Source organism: Labrus bergylta, chromosome 13, assembly GCF_963930695.1.
Source record: "Labrus bergylta chromosome 13, fLabBer1.1, whole genome shotgun sequence".
Classification (NCBI taxonomy): domain Eukaryota; kingdom Metazoa; phylum Chordata; class Actinopteri; order Labriformes; family Labridae; genus Labrus; species Labrus bergylta.
The window spans coordinates 2,957,392-2,977,572 of record NC_089207.1 but is presented as its reverse complement, the minus strand read 5'-3'; the positions used below and the strand labels follow the sequence as shown (position 1 = coordinate 2,977,572).

General features: G+C 37.5%; 1 protein-coding gene across 3 annotated transcripts; it reads right to left on the bottom strand.

Moving 5' to 3' along the window:
* Nucleotides 1-549: 549 nt before the first annotated feature.
* Nucleotides 550-16,896, bottom strand: LOC109995121 (transcription factor Dp-1). 3 transcript variants are annotated; one of them, XM_065962008.1, is made up of 12 exons: nt 16,746-16,896; nt 14,362-14,446; nt 14,175-14,241; nt 13,897-14,018; nt 12,291-12,412; nt 12,034-12,199; nt 11,747-11,893; nt 11,575-11,643; nt 9,947-10,098; nt 4,072-4,238; nt 3,308-3,386; nt 550-1,818 (listed from the first exon to the last, which is right to left on the bottom strand). In XM_065962008.1, the coding sequence occupies exons 2-12, from the start codon at nt 14,371-14,373 to the stop codon at nt 1,680-1,682; spliced, it is 1,242 nt and encodes a 413-aa protein (XP_065818080.1). In that variant the 5' UTR covers nt 14,374-14,446; nt 16,746-16,896; the 3' UTR covers nt 550-1,679. The 3 variants fall into 3 exon arrangements, with proteins under 3 accessions (XP_065818080.1, XP_065818081.1, XP_065818082.1); XM_065962009.1 differs by lacking the exon at nt 16,746-16,896 and adding an exon at nt 15,182-15,253; XM_065962010.1 differs by lacking the exon at nt 16,746-16,896 and adding an exon at nt 14,740-15,136.
* Between the last annotated feature and the right edge of the window lie 3,285 nt (nt 16,897-20,181).

Genomic DNA, 20,181 nt, shown 5'->3' with positions numbered 1-20,181 from the left:
GACTTGTTAGGTAGAAACTAAAAAAAAAAAAAAAACTTCCAAGTGTTGCAGTGCCTACAGCATGTGCTTCATTCAGGCTCTTATCGGTTCTCCATGTCAAAAACATTTGGTCACGCAAACCTCATCAAAGAAAGAGCCGCAGTCTGAATATCAACGGCTGCTTTTGTAAACCCTTTTCTAAGATAAGTTTCTCTTTAAATGATATTAGACATATGAAAAAAGAGCAATATAAGACAAATGATGTAGTAAGGAAAAGAGTTAAAAATGTTGAACTCACCTCATCTCTCTCTCCTCTGCGTTGAGCATCGACTTTGTCGTGGCTCTACTCCGACAACCACTGATTCAGAGCACTCACAGGTCTGACTGGAGACAGACTCGATCCCTGAGCTCTTTCAAAAATTTCAGTTTTGAGGACCCCGAACTCTTTGAGACTTGTGGTTCCTTTTTTTTTTAAACCTGGTCTCTTGCATAATAAAATCCGTTTTGTGACTGACAAAAGTAAGTCAATTGTTTTTTTCAGCTTGAAAACCCATCAATTATAGAATCAAGTTATTAAAACAATCTATATTTATTTTTGCAAACTTATATTAGATTACAGAAAAAGGTATTTGGAAGAGTCAGTACATGTGTTGCTGAGTTTTTAAAAGGGAGATCTTTAAAGGGAGTACATAAAGACCTATGCAACCACACATTTATTTTTTACATCGATAAATTTTGAAGGTCTATCTTTTACCACTGGCCTCTAAAAGGATACTATAAGCTACAATCGTCGTAGGGTTCATATACGTAATTCACAAACAAAGCTTATTTACCTAGAAGGAGCCTGGGTTATAAAAGTCTTTACCTTGCTGGTGCCATTATTCTGTAAACACTAACCAAGGCGTTATCAGGGTGGTGATGGAGAAGTCCTTTTAAATCCAGAATACAAAAAAAAAAAAAGAAAAACTCTAGCAAAAAAAATAAATCAGGAAAACATGGCTGCCTACAGAACAGAAGGAAGCCAGCCCAACACAATAGAGGATAAGAAACTATTTCAAATTATTGCCCAGAACACAAAACAAAAAAATTCATCAACACACCTGATGGAGCCCCATCCTGTGTTGCCATGACAACTGTATCAGGCATTTCAGAAACCATGGTAAATGCACTAACAGGGCATGTTAAAGCAGACACTTTTGGCCATCTTTGAACATTTTGATCCTCGTCATGTCTGCCGCTTTGTCATCGCAAAGTAATAGGAAATAACTATTCAAACAGGTACATAATACATTCTCCAACAGCAGTACGTTTTACTGAGGTTTGTTTTTCTTTTTCTTTAGAGTGGGATGGCTTATTGAGACGTGGATTAGACATACAAAGACTTGAGCGTGGTGCGCCGGGCCGACAGATTACAGTTCCCTTGGACGACGCCTCCCCCAGAGCGGTGGTGGTGGTGCAGGTGCACGTGATTCAGGAGCAGAAAAAAGATGGGTGCCATGCACACCTCTGTTCTTTCAACATCATCTACACCCCTGAGAAAGCCGGACAGAAATACAGGCATGGGGAGGGGGGACGGGGGGGGAACGGGGGGAAAGGTTTGAGAAGCACACACACAAAAAAAGGGGGACCTAAATTCCCACAATAAAGGTGGGGGGAGGGGGGGGGGCTGTGCTTGTTGGAGTGGCGTGGCATAGACGATTTTAGTCCTCGTCCTCGTTCTCGTCGTACTCTTCGTCGTCGTCATCATCACCCATATAAGACACTGGAGTCTCCACACGAGAGCCGCTGTAGTGAGAGTCATTTGAGCTGGAGGCCATGGTGCCGTCAGTGCAACCATCACTGAGAGGAGAGGAAGAAAAACATTCATATAAATTCAGCATAGAGATAAACCAGTTGCAATTTCTTCAAGGTCTGACCTGCTGGTAGCAATGATGCCTGATTCTAATTTTCTTTGACAGCAACAACAAATGTTTTTTGGGAACTTTTCTTTAATCACAATTTATTTTGTGTTTCAAAATAAAACAGTCTGTTAAAGTCTTTCTATGTGATTTTTCACACTTAAATATAATATAAATCAAGTATATCCTCTGAAAATAACTCTGTGAGTCATGACTGTCTACAATGGGTGTAACACCCGAGTCCCACTGTCTGTGATGCTTTCAGAGTTCTATCTTCAGTTTGTTTACATCGCCAGGACGGCCGGCTGACTCCTCCCCTCGTGTATAAAAGTTGTTTAATTGAGGGACTAGAGAAAAGAAGAATAACATACTGTACTCACTGCTTAACTGTGTTTCTAGATCACGCTCATTTCAGGTAAATTTACATGCAGTGTGAAAATACGAGCATAATAAAGATCACTAGCATTAGCATGCTAACACAACAATGCAGCGTGAGTTGTTTTGGTTTCATGCTGGTGCTCAAGGGCGACATCTGCTGGATCAAAAAAAAAAAAAAAAACGCATGTAAAGCCTTTAACTGTTTATTACAAAAAATCTTCAAAACTTCACCAGGTAACATGACCATCACTCTTTCTTACTCAGACAAATCTCCCTAAAAGATCTGGAGTGTGAAACCCTTCATTCCCTGTATTTCTACATATTTTATGCCATAAAATGTACAGTGGAAGTACAACAAACAACCAGAGTTAGTAGGTTCACATTCCAAAGATTAATTATTGGTAGTCTCTGTATCCCTAGTTGCTGTTACTTAATATAACTCAATAAATCAGAGAGAAGTTTACTCGGCTGCACTCTCCAGACTTCTGAAAAAAATAGATTTGCTGTTTATCCTGCTATATATCTGTTGTATATTAATAAGCATTAATCTCTTACATATCCAGCAAAGTAATCTGTCTCACAGCAGGTCAAACTTTAATCACAAACTGAGGTTTTATCCTTTAAATGTTTTCACCATATATTAGCAATAATTATTTAATTATATTTTAACGTACTGTACCCCAGTTCAGGGGAGCCAACGAGAGAGACAGTGAGAGCATCTACATACATATTGACAGCACCTTGGGCGGTGAGTGGGGGGGAGGAAGTCCTGGGAACAGCCAACATGTTTGGTTGTGTGAGTGTGGCTGTCTTGTTTTTGTGTGTCATAGTCCACATGGTATAAAACGAGCAGCTTGTGTGTGTGTAACACTGAGATCAGCTCAGAATCAGCTCACAAATGTGAGAACCTGCCAGTCAGCGATCACAGCTGAACAGGCTGAAAAGTGCTCAGTTCTGGTCATCAATCCCTGAATTGGTGCATTTCTAGTGAAGTGGTGTGAAAAAAAGTCTTGGGTCGTATTACAGGCTTTATTACAGAAATGACCGCTCACCTGCTCGCAGGGTAACGTGTTCCATTGGCGGAGGACCCTCCAGTGATGTAGACGTTACTGATAGGACCCTTGGCCATTTCTAGGAAAAAGAAGATGATATCAACATGCAGAAATACAACTCCACTACAGTCACTGGTGGTGTAACAGATCACAAATATCACAGTTCAAATCAGCAAAAAATAGGGAATTTACAATAACCTTTTCAAATTCTCAAGTAGCCATGGCTTAAACTGTGCTTTGTAACAGCAATGTATCAGATTCTCCGTTTTATTCACTTTATACGTATTTCTATAGCTCCAATAAGAGTAATACAAGCAGTCAAATAAACCTGAAGTCCCTTTTATTAGGAAGTGTTTTGCCCAAATTGGCTTTTTATGAATTTCTCTGAATAGAGATCCTAGAATAAAGCAAAAATAATAATAGATATTTATCACCTGCTGGTAGAGACTACACCCCCCAACCAAGTCACCTCGGCACAGCTATTTCACTGAGGGCTTGGAGAGCAAATTGGAGCGTTGTTCCAGCATCAGAAATGCCCCCAATACCACTTCAATGCAAAAACTTGCTAATTCTTATTCAATGCACCAATCTCATCCTACAATTTAAAAGGCAGCCCAAGTAAATGTGTTTTTCTCTTCCTCTACTGGTACCATTTAGTTTACATCAGAAGAAGAAGAATAGTGTGCACATAAGAGAAAGGAGTTTTAAAAAGTTGTGTGAGTAAACCTGAGTAAATCAGTATATTCAGGGCTGTGTGCACTGACCTATAACATAGGGCTCCAGAGCTTTGGGCACCAGGCTGCGTGCGACCTTCAGATCTTCTGGAGAACATTTCCCAACCTCCAGACCACACGCCATGCCCATCCGCTTCAGCACCTCGATGTCATCGTGGATCTCAAACATGCTGTCAAAATTGAACAAATACTCGAACCTGCAGGAGAGAAAGAGCGAGAACAGAAAACTTAAGGCAGGTTGTGACATCAAGTTTTCTACAAAAAAACATATTCAACAACATATATACTAAATGTCACTCAATCCTTAAGGTTCAGGAAATGTACACTGATACAAGTATACACATTGTACATTCACTATATATATGTATTAGGGGTGCAAACGAGTACTCGGGTACTCGTTCATTAAATAATAATCGGTTACAAATTTTTTTTAATCGATAATCGTTTTGTAGTCTACATTTTTGTAAATGTTTCTTGTTGCATTGTGGGTTATAGGATCGGCCTAATTCAAAACAGAAAAAAAAGGAGCATGAGCGCAAAAAGAAAATAGATGACCAAGTGCTGATAAAAGCTCTGTGCTGAAACGCGTCCGTTGTTGATCCATACGCTGCTACCCTAACAAAAATATCCCTTTAATTAACCCCCCCATTAATTCACAATGAACAAAAAGTCCCAAACAAACAAAATATGCAATATGCTCTACGAAAGTTCAGTTCAAATTGTCTTTTTAGTCCACAGAAGGACTTTCACTTTGCGATTACCGCTTTACTCCGCTAAACCAAAGACGTTTGATCATCCAGGACAGAGCAGCATAACACGATGTTTTCCTATATTTTGGAATTTTAGATGATTATTCTTTTAATAACTACAAAACGGAACGACCTTATAGGGAGAAATAGCTCATAGCGGACGGACGAACGAGATTGAGCGAGTGTGTCATTACGCACAGAGGAGAAAGATGAAACAGTTCACCTGTTCTATTGTAACTTCATTAACCAGAGTAAAGTGTGCTCTACACTGCAGACTGTAGTCATTGTTAACACAATGTTTCTCTCAAAACAGCTTCAACGTGCGATGAGTGCATTGATGTCTGCACGTCCGCTCGCCACACTCACTGCTCTTAATTATAAGAAAGTGTTAAAACGGTCATAAGATACGTCTGTGTGAATTTTTATTTGAGGTTTGCTGTCTGTTGATGTAAGAAATGTCATATTTGAATGTTAATACAAAGGCATCTTAGGCGCGGTCACACTGGTCATCTGTACCGTGCTGTACTCAAGCACGATTGCCCCCCCGCTGTGCCATTCCCAGGCTGCCACTACACAGGACTATCCGTGCCTAAAAGCACGATTACCTCTTGTACATAACGTCGTAATACAACACATGCACGCTTTGTTATTATGAAGTGTGCTCAGTTTACAAACAGGAGAGAGAGAGAGAGAGAGAGGGCATTGCGTCATAGTTGGGGGCGGGGCCTCCCGTGGGGGAAAAGAATCACAGAAAAAAAAAGAACTACAAAAGGATTACTCGAGTACTCGCTTTAACAATGGGAAGAGTAATCGATTAGAGAAAATTTTGCATTTCTGCACCCCTAATATGTATCATAGGACAGTGGATGTAGAAGAAAAATGACTATTGGGCCTTTGAATACACTTCACATTACATAACCTAAAATATATAATCAAAGCTCAGCCAGGGGCCTGAAGAGTAAGACACACAGTGCATGTGTTGGTTACAAGGGGCATTTATCTCTCCTTTACAGGATGATGTGATTCAAAGCTAGATTCAAGGATCTAAAAAAAACAATTGGGTCTGAGATTTGATATGTTGCCCTTTGATTTGATTCAATGCAAACTGATAATGGAATTTTTACTATTTATTTTATGTCACTGAGAAAAAAGGATGCAAATAAAAATCATTTCAAATGTTGACTGTAGTCTTTAGCACACAACCATGCCAAGGTGAAGCCCCTCACAGTTCTTGTTTGTCATTGTTCTTAAATTGACATCCAGCTCGGTGAAATGCTGTCGGTTTGATATCATGTTACGTGGATGAGATGTGTTAACCATTTCACGAAAGCAACACGGTTCAGTTGTAAGCCCCATAAAAACAGGCCACAGACGTTGTGATACCTGAAGACTTCAACAAAGACTTCAACGAGTTGTGACTGAGGATTCTTTTCCACCTTTATAAATGAGCATTCATTATTGTTTCATTAAGATGCCAGGGGGAAAGGTTCACATTTTAGACCTTAGAGTCAGCTGCTCAACAGATACATACTGAACTGCTGGTTCATCTTCTAGACTGTCTGTGTGTGTATGAAGCGCACCCTGCAGCACAACCTTGATAGCAACCAGCTGTCAACATATCCAAACCTGTTCACTTACTTTCTAAGAGCTGAACATCTATTTACCTGTATATGGCGGGTTTGCTATCATTAATGGGCTGGTGATTCATTTCCTCAACCAGTAGAAATCCTCTCTGATCATTTTTACAATAATAATCCTGGAATCCAAACTTTTTCTTGAGGAAAAAAAACAATATCTACAATATAGATGTTCTTTATTTGGCTGTTTCAAATGTTTCAATCAAAACAGGCCAAAGATGTTGTGAACATTTAAGACCATATGATTGTACAATACCTCACTGTTATAGCAGTGGGGGGGGGGAGCACACAGGGGCTCTTGGACTACAGCTGCACAGATGTCTAAAGGAGACAGCCTCTGGTTAGACACTTTAATGTCTGTTTATTTTAACAAATAAAATATGAGCAAGACTACAAAAAAGAATGCACAGACTCATTTAAAAAGTGCACTAGGGTGCTGACTCTGCTGTGCAGCTGTAGGTCCACTCAGGTCTGATTTAACAGCTGTTTTGTTGAATTGTTTATATGTTGCTATTCTAATTCCTGCACATGGTTTAATTCCAGTGAGCTTCTTTTGGTTGGTGATTTAAATCTTGACTGGTTGACTGCCTCGTCTGATAATCTAAAAGTTATCTGTGACTCACTAAATTTAACTCAATTGATCAGTTCCTCAACTCGGCCAAATACTAAAAACCCATCAAAATCTTCCTTACTTGACCTTATCTTAACAAACGCTCCCCACAAGTACACGGATACAGGTGTGTTTGCAAATGACCTGAGTGATCATTGTACCATTGCAGCTACAAGAAACTCCAAGCTTCCCAAGTCAAAGCCCAACATTATATGCAAAAGAGATGTTTTTGCATATATAAGACTTTTGCATTTCAGCTTTTATGCACGATTTAGCTGCCTTTGAGTGGAGTAGAGTTGCTCTATTTGATGATGTAGAGCTGGCTCTGGAATACTTTTATGATGAATTCCGACATATTGTCAATAAACATGCTCCTTTTCGAAAATTTAGGGTAAAGGGCCGAAAAAACCCTTGGTTTTCCTCTGAAATTGGAAACCTCCTCAAAGAGAGAGACATTGCTTGGGCCAGGGCTCAGAAAACAAAGACAGAGGTAGACTGGCTCAGCTTTCGCCAGCTTAGAAATAAATGTACTTCCCTTATTAAGAGTGCTAAGTCTGAAATGAATCCATAAAAAATATAAATGACCCTAAAAAAATTTGGTAAGTCATAAAATCTTCAAATCATGTGACAACTAATGACATACCAAGTTATTTAATTACTCAAACTGATACACTGTCTGATAAGACAGACATACTAAATTGTTTTAATGATCATTTTATTTCCGCTGGATCCTTGTTTGAGTCACTAAACCCTGAACTGACAACCACTGGTCTGGCTAGTTTTAACACACCCTTGACTCCACAGGCTGTGAGTGGACCCATCACTTGCCCGTTTGAGTTTACGTCTGTATCTGTCACTGAGGTAAACAATGCACTAAAGAAGCTGGACACAAGTAAAGCAGCAGGGCCTGATAAAATTGAGCCATTTTTCTTGAAGTTGGCTGCTGATTTTATTGCTGAGCCTCTCTCACATATTTTTAACCTGAGTCTTACCAGCAACAAAATTCCTAAAATCTGGAAGTCTGCCTTTGGAACCCACACATGTAAATAACTATAGACCAATTTCTAAATTGTGTATTTTAGCTAAATTGTTTGAGAGGATCATCAGTGACCAACTAAAGGAATTTTTAGAATCAAATAATATTTTATCCCCTCTCCAATCTGGCTTTAGAAAACAGCAAAGCACTGTTACAGCTGGGCTGAAGGTCCTAAACGGTTTAATTGAAGCTCTGAACAGCAAAATATATTGTGCCGCTCTTTTTATTGATCTGTCAAAAGCATTTGACACAGTAGACCACAACCTGCTGATACAAGCCTTACATCACACTGGCTTGTCTAAACATGCAGCTGCCTGGTTTGCCAATTATCTATCCAACAGAACACAATGTGTTCAGGTGGCTGGAACTACCTCTTCCTTCCTGGACATTACTAAAGGGGTGCCCCAAAGTTCAGTGCTGGGACCCATTTTATTTTCAATCTATATAAACAATCTCTGTAATAACTTGTCAAATGCAATGTTTCATTTTTATGCAGACGACACCATTATTTATTGCTGTTCAACCTCACTCATCCAGGCTTTTGAGTTTTTACAAGCTGCTTTTAATGTGGTCCAGTCTCGTTTATATGATCTTAAGTTGGTTTTAAACACAGATAAAACCAAGCTCATGGTTTTCCCTCATACAAAAGGTGCTACCCCAGAACATTACAAATATTCTAACATCTAAAGGAAAACCTATAGAGCCAGTTTTAAACTACAAGTACTTGGGTTTTATCCTAGATCAGGAGCTTTCATTTAAAGCTCATATCAATAATCTGGTAACTAAACTTCGTATGAAGCTTGGGTTCTTTTTAAGAAATAGAACCTGCTTCTCTCTCAGGGTCAGAAAGAAATTAGTAACAGCGAACTTCTTGCCCATTCTTGATTATGGGGACGTGCTTTATTTGAGTGCGTCATCCAAATGTCTCAAGTCCTTGGACACGACTTTTCATTGGGCACTGAGATTTGTCACTGGCTGTAGTCGTCTCACCCACCATTGTGAATTGTATTTGAAATCGAACTTGCCTTCCTTGAGTGCACGCAGATACGCACATTGGCTGACCCTAATTGATAAGGCTCTTCTAGGCTTGATTCCTTTATATTTGTGTGCTTTATTGCGGAGAACAAGCAGTCGCTATGCCTTGCGTTCTTGTACCACACTTGTTCTATCTGTTCCTCGGGTAAGGACTGAATTAGGAAAAAGAGCTTTCAACTTTGCTGCCCCCTCGGCATGGAATACTCTACAGACTGAACTAAAACTCCCTGAACTTATTCCACTTGGAGCTTTCCGTTCTATCTTGAGGGACAAACAGCGTGAGACCATTGAACAGTGCCTGTGTTTTTAAAATCTTAAATTGTTGTTTTATTGTTGTGTCACAGCTCCCACACTTTCTTTTTATTGAAAACACTATGTTGTTAATCTGTACTGTCACTTAATTGTAACTGTTCTTTTGACATGTGCTGCTGACCTCTTGGCCAGGTCACCCTTGTGAAAGAGAACCTGATCTCAATAGGTTCTTATCTGGTTAAATAAAGGTTAATAAAAAAAAGAAAAATAAAGGTTGTTTACATTTTCCTGGTATGCATCTAAGTTTTAATTGTACAGTTTGAATGGCCTATGTCTAATGCCTAGGCATTTCTTTAAATCTTTGTTCGGGTTAACATATACTTATTGGGGGGGCAGTGTAACAAATGTTTTTTGTCGTGTGTTTTTGTATGCCACTACTGGATGCTTTAAATTTCCCTCAGGATCAATAAAGTATCTATCCATCTATCTAATATCATGCTTTTTGTTCCAAGTGCATCATGAGCCTTAAATATAAACATCATTTTCACACAAAGGTGCTGCACATTGGGCAAGGGAAGTCACGTACTTGTCATTAGAGATGCTGCAGTCGATGACCGTTTTCTTGCTGGTGTTGACGATGATGAACGGAAGGTGGATGATGGAGTTGGGAGGTGGAGGTCTGATTGCTTGCTGCTCCGTCTGTCTGTTCCTCTGAACAAGGTTCTTAAAAGCTATTTGCTGCAAAGACAAGATCAAAGAGGGCTGAAACCTTTGCAGCTGCAGAGAGCTTTCGGTTTGGATTAAGAGAACAACAATTCAAAAGAATCATTCTTCGGTAGCTCTGAACATGTCAGTTGTTAGAGCAGATGTGCTCTAAATGTCTCCCACTAAACATTTCAACATATCGTCTACCCCACTACAAAGCACTGAACGCACTTGACATTTATTACATCTCCAAATTCATCATAGATTTACACTCACTGTCCAGTTCACTGATTAAATCTGTTAACTGAATAGCAGCTCTGCCATAAACTTCCTTTACTAAGTTGATAATTATCAGGTTTAGTTTACATTATCAGTGATGTATTCAAATAACCACAAGTGAAAGTGATGTCTCGATGCACTTTACTTCTTTAATATTTGTCCTCCCATTTTGCATAAATGATAGGGTCAGGGATCCAGAGGAGCAAACTGATAAGAGACCATCACAATATAACGTTACTGGGTTATAAACACGTTACTGGGTTATAAACATGTACACATGTACTTTGTCCAGAGACAGGTTTTTTTTTCTTCTTTTGCGCTGTCAGCACCCACAACTTCCATTTCTTAGCGCTTCTCACCAGCTCTCATTGTTGCTGGGTAACCAATGTTAAGTTCCACTTCCCTCGGTAATGTCCGTTAGGTGTGCTGAAAACGCTGAACTACATCGGTTTTGTTTTTGAAAACGGGCGCTGCCAGCACATTAAAGACACTCTGTGGACACAAGTCCCTAATTACAAATCAATACCGCTGAAAATAATGTAGCTAAGAGAAAGTATTTTCATTTTTAAATGATAAAATAGTCAATTTATTTGACTTCAGTAATTTTATTGCAGCTATTTGATTGTGAAGCAAACCAACAACACTTTGTCAAGTTCATGCAGCCTTAATGGCAGGTGTTCAAACATAAATTTGTTTAAATCGATATAGGATAAGATAAGAGAATCCTTTATTCATCTCACAATGGAGAAATTTACATATATAGTGCAACACAACTCAATATTTTAACAAAATTAAACTCATGCAAAAAGTTAGACAGCATCTTCAGCAGCTGGGGTGTTTTAAAATTAATATCTTTTAAATTTGAAATACCTCAACAGAAGTCCTTTGTTTTAACAAACTTTATAACCATCCAACTGAACTTAAATTCAACTCACTGAATTTATCACAAATAATTCTCCCTAAAGAGGAGATTGGAAAGCGCTATACTCCCATGATCATTTACATAATTAAAGATCAATATTTGGCATCCTTGTAGCCATATAGTATTGCTGCATAGAATATTTGCATATATTTTTCCTCCAATCCCTAATACAGGAGAGGGGAGGAATGCTGGACGCATCTCTCAAAGGTTCAACAGCAGTGAAAACTACAGCCTTATAACTAAACATGTGATTTAATTAGAGCCTCTCTCCAGATAAAAACACAAGTATAAGGAATCTGTTCACCCACCTGTAGTATGAGCTCCTGAAGCTGTGATTGTTTTTGCTTAATCCTCTCCAGCCGTCTTTGTCTCTCCACCTACAAGTAAAAAAGGACAGGAATGATGACATAGAATTCTAACAAAAGAAAATTACAATGTGAAAAATACAAAAGATTTAGTAATAAATCTAAGTTTATTTACCTCTAGGTTTTGGCACTCCTGCGCTGAGTTTGTGGGAAGGCCTATCCACTTTATTTCTTTCTTCTCTTTCGAGATAATGTTCATGGCCATGAGCACATTGAGTGCATCGTACACACGCCGCCGAATGTTCTTCTGGTCATACACATGCTAAAATAGAGGAAAAAACATGAATATGTTCAGGAAAATGTATACAGCACGATATTCCCTTTTTCCTATTTTCCATTTTTCTGTAAGGTCCTACATAAGCTCTCATCTCTGAGAAAATGTTGTGCAGTTGTGGCACTCACCGAGTCATTGGGTGACATGTGGTTGTCTGCAGAGCTGAATTCTGCAACCAGCTCATCTGCCACTTCATTGTAGGTGGTTACTCCCTTCTTCTGCACCTTCTCACACACTTTCATGGAGAAATGCCTTAAGCCCTTTCCATTCTTCTCTCCTTTTTTACCTCGTTTCCTGTGAACAGACACCCTCAATATCACTCACTATGACTGATGTGTCAAACATTAAGAATCATCTTCTTTGAATGAATGTGTTTAAGACTCACCCTGATGACCAGGGAGAGGCATCAGAAGGTTGACTCTGAGCAAGGAACTGAGAACTGGGAGTATGGGGACTGTTTACCAAAATGGCATTGGGTATCGTAGGCCTCTGTGGTGTTCCGATCACCTTCGAAGGAAAGAGCAAAAGAAAGGAATGAAAACATTGAAGAGTTATAGTGAGTGTTTTTTAAATCTGCAGTCAATGAACTTCAAAACAGAGTTTGCTGGTTAGGATCTTTCCTGCTGTTCACATTTTATTGTAGTCACCTGACCAGAAAGCAAACATCATAACGAAACCAAAACTAGTAGATTAAAGTTGCGTTTATATGTTTTGTTGTTTATTATGGAGTGTATGAAATGGTGGACAATGCGTTTCACCAGTTTTAGGAAAAAATTAGTTTTTTTTCTCCACATAAGCTGTGGACCACTTACTGCAGTCTGCCCGTCTTCAATTCAGACAACCATTCAAGTCCTCTTACTGAGAAAGGAAGGCTAGGATCTTTCCTGCTGTTCACTGAGCATGTGAAAGATCCCTCCTATGGAACTTTTTATCCTGTTTTAGCATGAAATTAGATTTTTAACTTCTTGTTATTTTTGATAATTATATTCCTGTTTCTTGAGCTGTTGTAACGGGAAAAAAATCCCCCATAGGGATCAATAAAGTTTATCTTTATCTTTAACACAATCCGTCATTGTTTGCTCCGTGTTGAAAAATAGTGTTTAGTTAAATTGTAATTTATATGGCAAACTCAAAAAAATGAGTCCTTGAAGCACCATATTACCACTTTTTTAACCTCAGACAAATCTTGCACATAATGACTGACTTTTTGTCCTGTACAGTCCCCATTATGTTAACAAAGGGCAATTTTGGGGATTAGGACACAGTGGAGCTCTGCTGCAGGAGGAGAGCTTAATTTCTCAAAATAAAAATGCAATTAAAAGTCTTTGGCGTGTTTACACACATTTCTGTTGCAGGCTGCAGACTGACTGGTTGATACATAACAGGAACCCTACATTTTAATATGGACAACATAAACTCAGATCTTTAACTGCTACAAGGCTGCATGACAGATACAGTTTAATGACTGATTGTTTCTAATTCAAAAACCTCCTTATAACACATTATTCAGGTTATTAATACCACATTAATTTGGAAAAAGATACCAGTAAGTGTTTTTGACATTTTTTAAATTAATATTTATTTTTAAAACAAAATAAAATGTTGTCCCTAATAATAAAAATAATACTAGTAATTATTGTAGAAGATATGTGATATATTCCTCCTCTAAGGTGATATCTAAGCTGATTTGCGTTATGTATACATTTCTATGTATATAATGGGATGATGGATGTAATCCTGCTGACTGTAGAGTCGATAAGCTTAGGCTCAACGGCCTCCACCCGGTCACCTCACAATGATAATGGAGGGGCTTACACAACAGTAAGACAGCTGCAAAAACTTGCAAGCAGATAAAGAAATAAATACATCTTTCAGTCGGTCACAATTTAGAAAGCGGGAACTTTTAATTTCTAGGTTCTGAGTTAAGGAGCGCATAAAGGCTTGATATTTTAAGCCCAAAAAGGATGATAGTTGTGTGGAGCACCACTCACCATGTGTGGCACATGTTGCATGTGTGCAGCAATATTCACATTGGATGGCCCAAGAGTTTTGGGTAGTAACTGTTTGGCCACGGGAGCTGCTGTAGGCTGGACAGTAACCAAAGATAGGACACCTGACAGGAGACATGAGAACATCAGTAATAAGTCCAGCTCTTCATTGATACTCTGTTGCCCCCTATTGTCCAACTACACACACAATGACCTATACATGAAGAACATTGTTTCCATTAAGATGAATGTGGCACCAAAACAATTGTAGATACTTGTACCTTTGCTGGGGCTCAGATTCTGATCGATGAAAACCTTCAGCTCTCCATTTGTTTCTATCAGACCAGCCTACAAAGGATTTAAAAAAAAATACATTTTATACCTCAAAAATCACAACACTTAAGTCAAAATCTAAATAATATTAAAAACTTGATTCGTTTTTTAAAATATTGTTTTTAAATTACTCACATCTTTAGCCATGATCCCAAAGGACCGGAGGAGTTGAGCTTCAGGCTAAAAGGAAAATGATCTTTTTTTTGTCACTTTTCCGACCCTGGACGACAGAAAGAGAAGTGCTAAGTTTATAATTACATTCAAACCTCACAATTAAGCCCAAAGTACACCCCATTCTATAAAACCATTTTTGCAGAGGCCCATCTGAAATGTCAGCTGCAAGCACATTGCACAAAGCTACATCTCGGTTCTTCTTCTTGAAGAAAATTAGATTATTTTACTTCCATGAGCCTCTGAGGGCGATTTATAAATGCACAGTGCATGAAGACCAGTGTATAAAACCTCCCCCTTGATGCTCACAACTTTTCCTAGAACAAGTGTGCAAAGGCCTACTTCAGGTACCGAGCACGTCCGGAGGAAAGGCATCGTCGAACTTCTGCTACAGGTCACGCAAACATGCTAACTTTTAACCACACAAGCGCAAAACTCTTAATGTGAGCAGGGTGGAAGCACCGCATGGTAACACACACACTCCGGTTGCAGGCGGTAGCAACAGCATTAATTTCCCACGACGATACCAGTTCATCTTTTGTTGAATGCAGCTAGCTCTCAGTCCCTGCTAACAGTTAGCTCTGCACTGAGCTTGCTTTGCGTTAGCTAGCAAGTTAGCGTCTGCACGTTTTCAAAAAAAATGTTTCACATTCAAATTGAGCGATTATTTGGTTCCGTGCTGGAGATCCCTGACACAGTTCAGCATGGTCGGACGTAAAAAAAGAAGTGCATTTGCATTTCGCATGGGTGAATTAAGTTGAAATAGTGATTCTGGTGCACTTACGAGTGCACTCTCCTGTTTCTTCGACGGCTGTTGTTGTTGGCATTTGAGAATGGAGGAAGAGGAGGTCTAAATCCCTACCAAACAGGAAACATACTGAGCACTGTTGAGCTACTTTTTTATACATTTTAAGTTAGTTTCCAAACACAAATTATAATGCAAGTGTTAAATGTGTAACTCATGTTTGTGTTTTGTACTTTTGTTTCTATGTTTTAGGTGTTACACTGTCCTCTAAATGTTTGTTTGTATTGTGTTTTTTTTATCTCTCTGTGCATGCAAGGCAAATTCCACCCTATGGGCAATAAAGGTTTCATTCATTCATTATACTGTGAGCAGTGCATGCTGTTTGAAACTGCAAACAAATAGGTCGTTTTTTTAATTAAAAACCACTCAGAGTAAACAACTTTAACTGTGAAATAAAAGCGAGGTTTACTTTATTCAGATTGTAAATAAAATATTTCTCCAACTCTTTGACTCACTTGGTAATGAGATTGTTGTTGTTGTTGTTGAATTGTTTATTGACAGTTATTGATCTTTACTTGTCAGATGTCTATCCATCAGAACAATGAAACCATCATCACAAAGTTTTTATAAAGACAACATAATTATTATTATTATTTTTTTAAATATCATGTTTAAATTTGCTAACATTGTGTTTTTTTTTTACTCATATTGTGTGTTTGGACAACCTGCTGCTGTAACGCCACAATTTCCCAGTTTGGGATCAATAAAGTAATTCTATTATATTATATTTTATTATTAATCTCTGTACTGTATGGAAATCTAATTGCAGACTTTGTGAGATGTTTAATCCTTAAAGCACATTTTTGGTTTTGCATTCATGCAAAATATACTTCAAAGTTTTGATTTTATCATGCATTAATGTCTACTTTAAAATGTATATTTTCTTCTGATCTGACATATAATGTGTGATTAACTGTTTAATTCATTATAGAACATCCTTTTGAAAAAAAAAGCATTATAAGTCTATATTATATTATATTTAACTACACATCTTATCTGTCTGATTATAATAAATTAGAACAAATGTTGAATGCATGGTGAATAATTTTATCTAATTAAAGTGATTTATTCAAACTGTCATGCAAACACATTTTGAATTGTTGTTGTTTTTTTGTTTTTTTACATTTTGCAGAAAAACTCCTGAAAACATTTAATATTTCAGTGCAGAGAAACTGAGCAGGTCCAGATTGAATCAGCAGATAAAGTGCTAACGACAGGTTTGATAGTTACACTCGGTAGGTTGACACATACTGAACAGATTATTACAAAGTTGAAGAAGTGAAACACGAACAACTAGTTAGCACATCGCTAGTTAGCATCGTCTTTAGCGAGTACGCTTTGTTAGCCGTCGTTAGCGGTGGAGCTAACCCACAGCTGTCATACACAACACCCGATAATCAGATAAAATGTGACTATTCGAAAGCTTTCTGTCTATTTCTGTGTTATTTAAACACATTAAAAACACAATAACGTGTGATAAATGTATGTAACATCCAGAACTTTCTTTGTTGACAGCTGGGTTTAGTGGATAAATGTTGCTTACCGGTGCGCCTCACAAAGTTAGCAAACTGTTTGTTAGCTCTTTCTATCCACTCTCCGCTAGCAGTGCTAACAGCAGCGCGTCTCACAATCTGATCTTGGCGGTGTCTCGCTTTGGCGGGATCTGATTGGACGGCATCGGTGAGACGAAAGCAAAGCAAGGGGGCAAAGTTAGTTCATGCCCACAATCTGGAGCTTCCGGGATAAAGTCGATTACAAACCAACCAGCTGCAAAGATTGCAGACATCGTCCCCTGCTGTTCGGGAGGCAATTTACTCCCATCACTTATCACGAACTCAATCAATTACTCTTAGAAGTTGCCTGAAAAGATGATATGTATATAATATGGTTACCATTTTTACCCTTCTTAAATGTTTAAATCTTAGTAGAGGTAGTGAACCACACTGAACCTGGACATGCGTTGACCGTCCCACCCTCACCACACATACTGTGCAATATTTATTTTATATTTCTGCAATATTTTACATTTTATATGTGCAATATTTATTTTATATTTCTGCAATATTTTACATTTCACACTGTGCAATATTTATTTCATATTTCTGCAATATTTTACATTTCACACTGTGCAATATTTATTTCATATTTCTGCAATATTTTACATTTCAAACTGTGCAATATTTATTTTATTTTATATTTCTGCAATATTTTACATTTCATACTGTGCAATATTTATTTTATTTTATATTTCTGCAATATTTTACATTTCATACTGTGCAATATTTATTTTATTTTATATTTCTGCAATATTTTACATTTTATATGTGCAATATTTATTTTATATTTCTGCAATATTTTACATTTTATATGTGCAATATGTATTTTATATTTCTGCAATATTTTACATTTCATACTGTGCAATATTTATTTCATATTTCTGCAATATTTTACATTTCATACTGTGCTATATTTATTTTATTTTATATTTCTGCAAAATTTTACATTTCATACCGTGCAATATTCATTTTATATGTCTGTAATATTTTACATTTCATACTGTGCAATATTTATTTTATATTTCTGCGATATCTATTTATATTCTGTTATGCTACTACCTGTAAATAACTCCTACCATACATTGCCCATCTTACCTGAATGAGAGTTCCTTTTTTTAATTTCTTCTTTTGTTGTTTTTAGCTGTGGATGCTTGTATGTGTGTGCACTTTAAGGTGAAGCCAAATCATTTTGTTGTACAATTGTATAATGACAATAAAGACATTCTATTCTAGGTGATATTTAGAATAGAATAGAATAGAATAGATGTTTATTGCCATTTGCACAGGTACAGGACAGTACAGGTACATTGGAATTCTTGTGCGTTTCTCCTTGAGTCAGCTTCTACCAAAAAAAGTTAAAATTATATATAAAATAGAATAGCATTATGAGAAAAAAAAGAGTAGAAAAGTACAAAAAAAAGTAAATAAGTTCTAGTAACAGCTAAGTGATTTAAAATAAACTGTACAGAAGCTATCCACTGTATTAAAGCAAAGATATAATACAAAACAAATAACAAAGGGAACACTGTACAATGAAATGAAAATATAAATATGTTTTTTTGTCTCTAACTTTCTACATCTCTTTTTGCACCTGAGGTTGTTGTACACATATTTTTCACATTATATAATTGCACTGAGGTGGTCAACTGTTCATTTAGTCTGTGAGGTGGTCAACTGTTCATTTAGTCTGTGAGGTGTGGTGTGAAGTACTTCCTTCCCATCTTAATGTCTTGTGCTACAAGTCTCACAGGCCCAAATGATTTGAAGTATGATTTAAAATCCAGTCTCCAGCTCCAGCTTTAATCATTTTCAGTCCATCTGCTTCTTTGCAGTAGAAATAAATTGCACTTAGACAATCTTTTTATAGTCAGAGTCTAACAACATAATTAGCCTCTTCCCATCATTTTATTGTAGGCACCTGACCAGAGAGCGAACATCACAATGAAACCAAAACTAGTAGATCAAATTTGTGTAGGCTATATATGTTTTGTTGTTTATAGAATAGAATTACTTTATTGATCCCAAACTGGGAAATTGTGGCGTTACAGCAGCAGGTTGTCCAAACACACAATATGAGCAAATTTAAACACAATATAATATTAAATACAAAGTAAATAAATAATAAAGATATCAAAACTAAGAATGAGAATATATACAACCAGGATTTAACTGCATTAATAGTCTTAAATATGAAAGATTAAATGTAAATTTGCAAAAACAGAGTTGTAAATGGACAGTATTGACATAGGGAGCTGTGCAATCAGTGATGCTATAAGTTAAAGTGCAGGAGTGTAGACATATTATCAGCAGACTCCATTATGAAAATGTTGTTTTTTCTCTACATAGCTGTGGATCACTTACTGCAGTCTGCCCGTCTTCAATTCAAGCAACCATTCAAGTCCTCTTACTGAGAAAGGAAGGCTGACAGACACAGATACTCTATCAGCAGCACTGCTGTGTTTTTTTCACTCTTGTTCAAGGGTGTAGTCATTTTCTTTTCTCATGGGATAAAGCTCAGCTGAGCCTGAGCCAGCCCAAAGACTGTCTTTGGAGAAAAACAGCTCTTATTGGCTTTTTGATGTTATATGAAGACTCCCATTCTCATTTTGAATTTATATCTCAACACACAAAAATATATAGAACAAAAAACTGATTAAACTACGGTAGGTTTTGAGCAAGAATTAAAACCTTCCTGCATGTAATTGTCTGCTGCAGCCTTTTGAACGCTTTTTTCACACATCAAAGTACTAGATCACACTTGAACACACTTTTCCTTTCTGGTCGAATTGACCTGTCAGGGGGCAAGAAATGCACAGCCACGATTAACCCCTGACCCACATACTCTTTGTAAAGTGTGCATGTGATCAATGCCTGAATACTATCAATTCTCAGATTTGCTGTGTGGTCGTTAGATAAAACAAACTAATCAAGATTATGCATCACATAAGTTAAAAACTGTCAAAATTAAGGCCTTAACACTATGTTACACAAAGATAAGGTACTCAAGCAGGATCAATGTTAAGGCCTTAATAATGTGTGATCATTCAGGGGTAAAGTGCAAATTAAATGGGCAAAAACGAGTTGATAAACAAAAACTTTGCGTGTGTGTGTTTGAGTATGTGTTTGAGTGTGTTGGTTAACAGCAAGATTGCCCAAAAGAAGTGAAAACGTTTAAAAGTAAGTCTTTTTGGCTGTATAGTTGACAGTGTGTTTGCAATTTTTAAGTGTACAAGGTATACAAACTATTGTAAACAAACTACAAACAATCTTTCTTTGCTCCCCTTACACACAAACACACAAGACGACTGAATTCATGCAAAACATTACAAATAGCTTCAATAAAAACTGTCTTATTTCCTGCAAACCTCATATTTACATTGAAACCTCCAGTGACTGCTTCTGTTACTTCCGCGCATGCGCACC

What these genes read in the sequence shown, in the direction of transcription:
- LOC109995121 (XM_065962008.1), bottom strand. An exon ending in AGGAGTGCCAAAACCTAGAG is followed by an intron (nt 11,644 to 11,746) that starts GTAAATAAACTT and finishes TTTTACTTGTAG; the next exon opens with GTGGAGAGACAAAGACGGCT. An exon ending in TCTGGAGCCCTATGTTATAG is followed by an intron (nt 3,387 to 4,071) that starts GTCAGTGCACAC and finishes TCTTTTTCCTAG; the next exon opens with AAATGGCCAAGGGTCCTATC.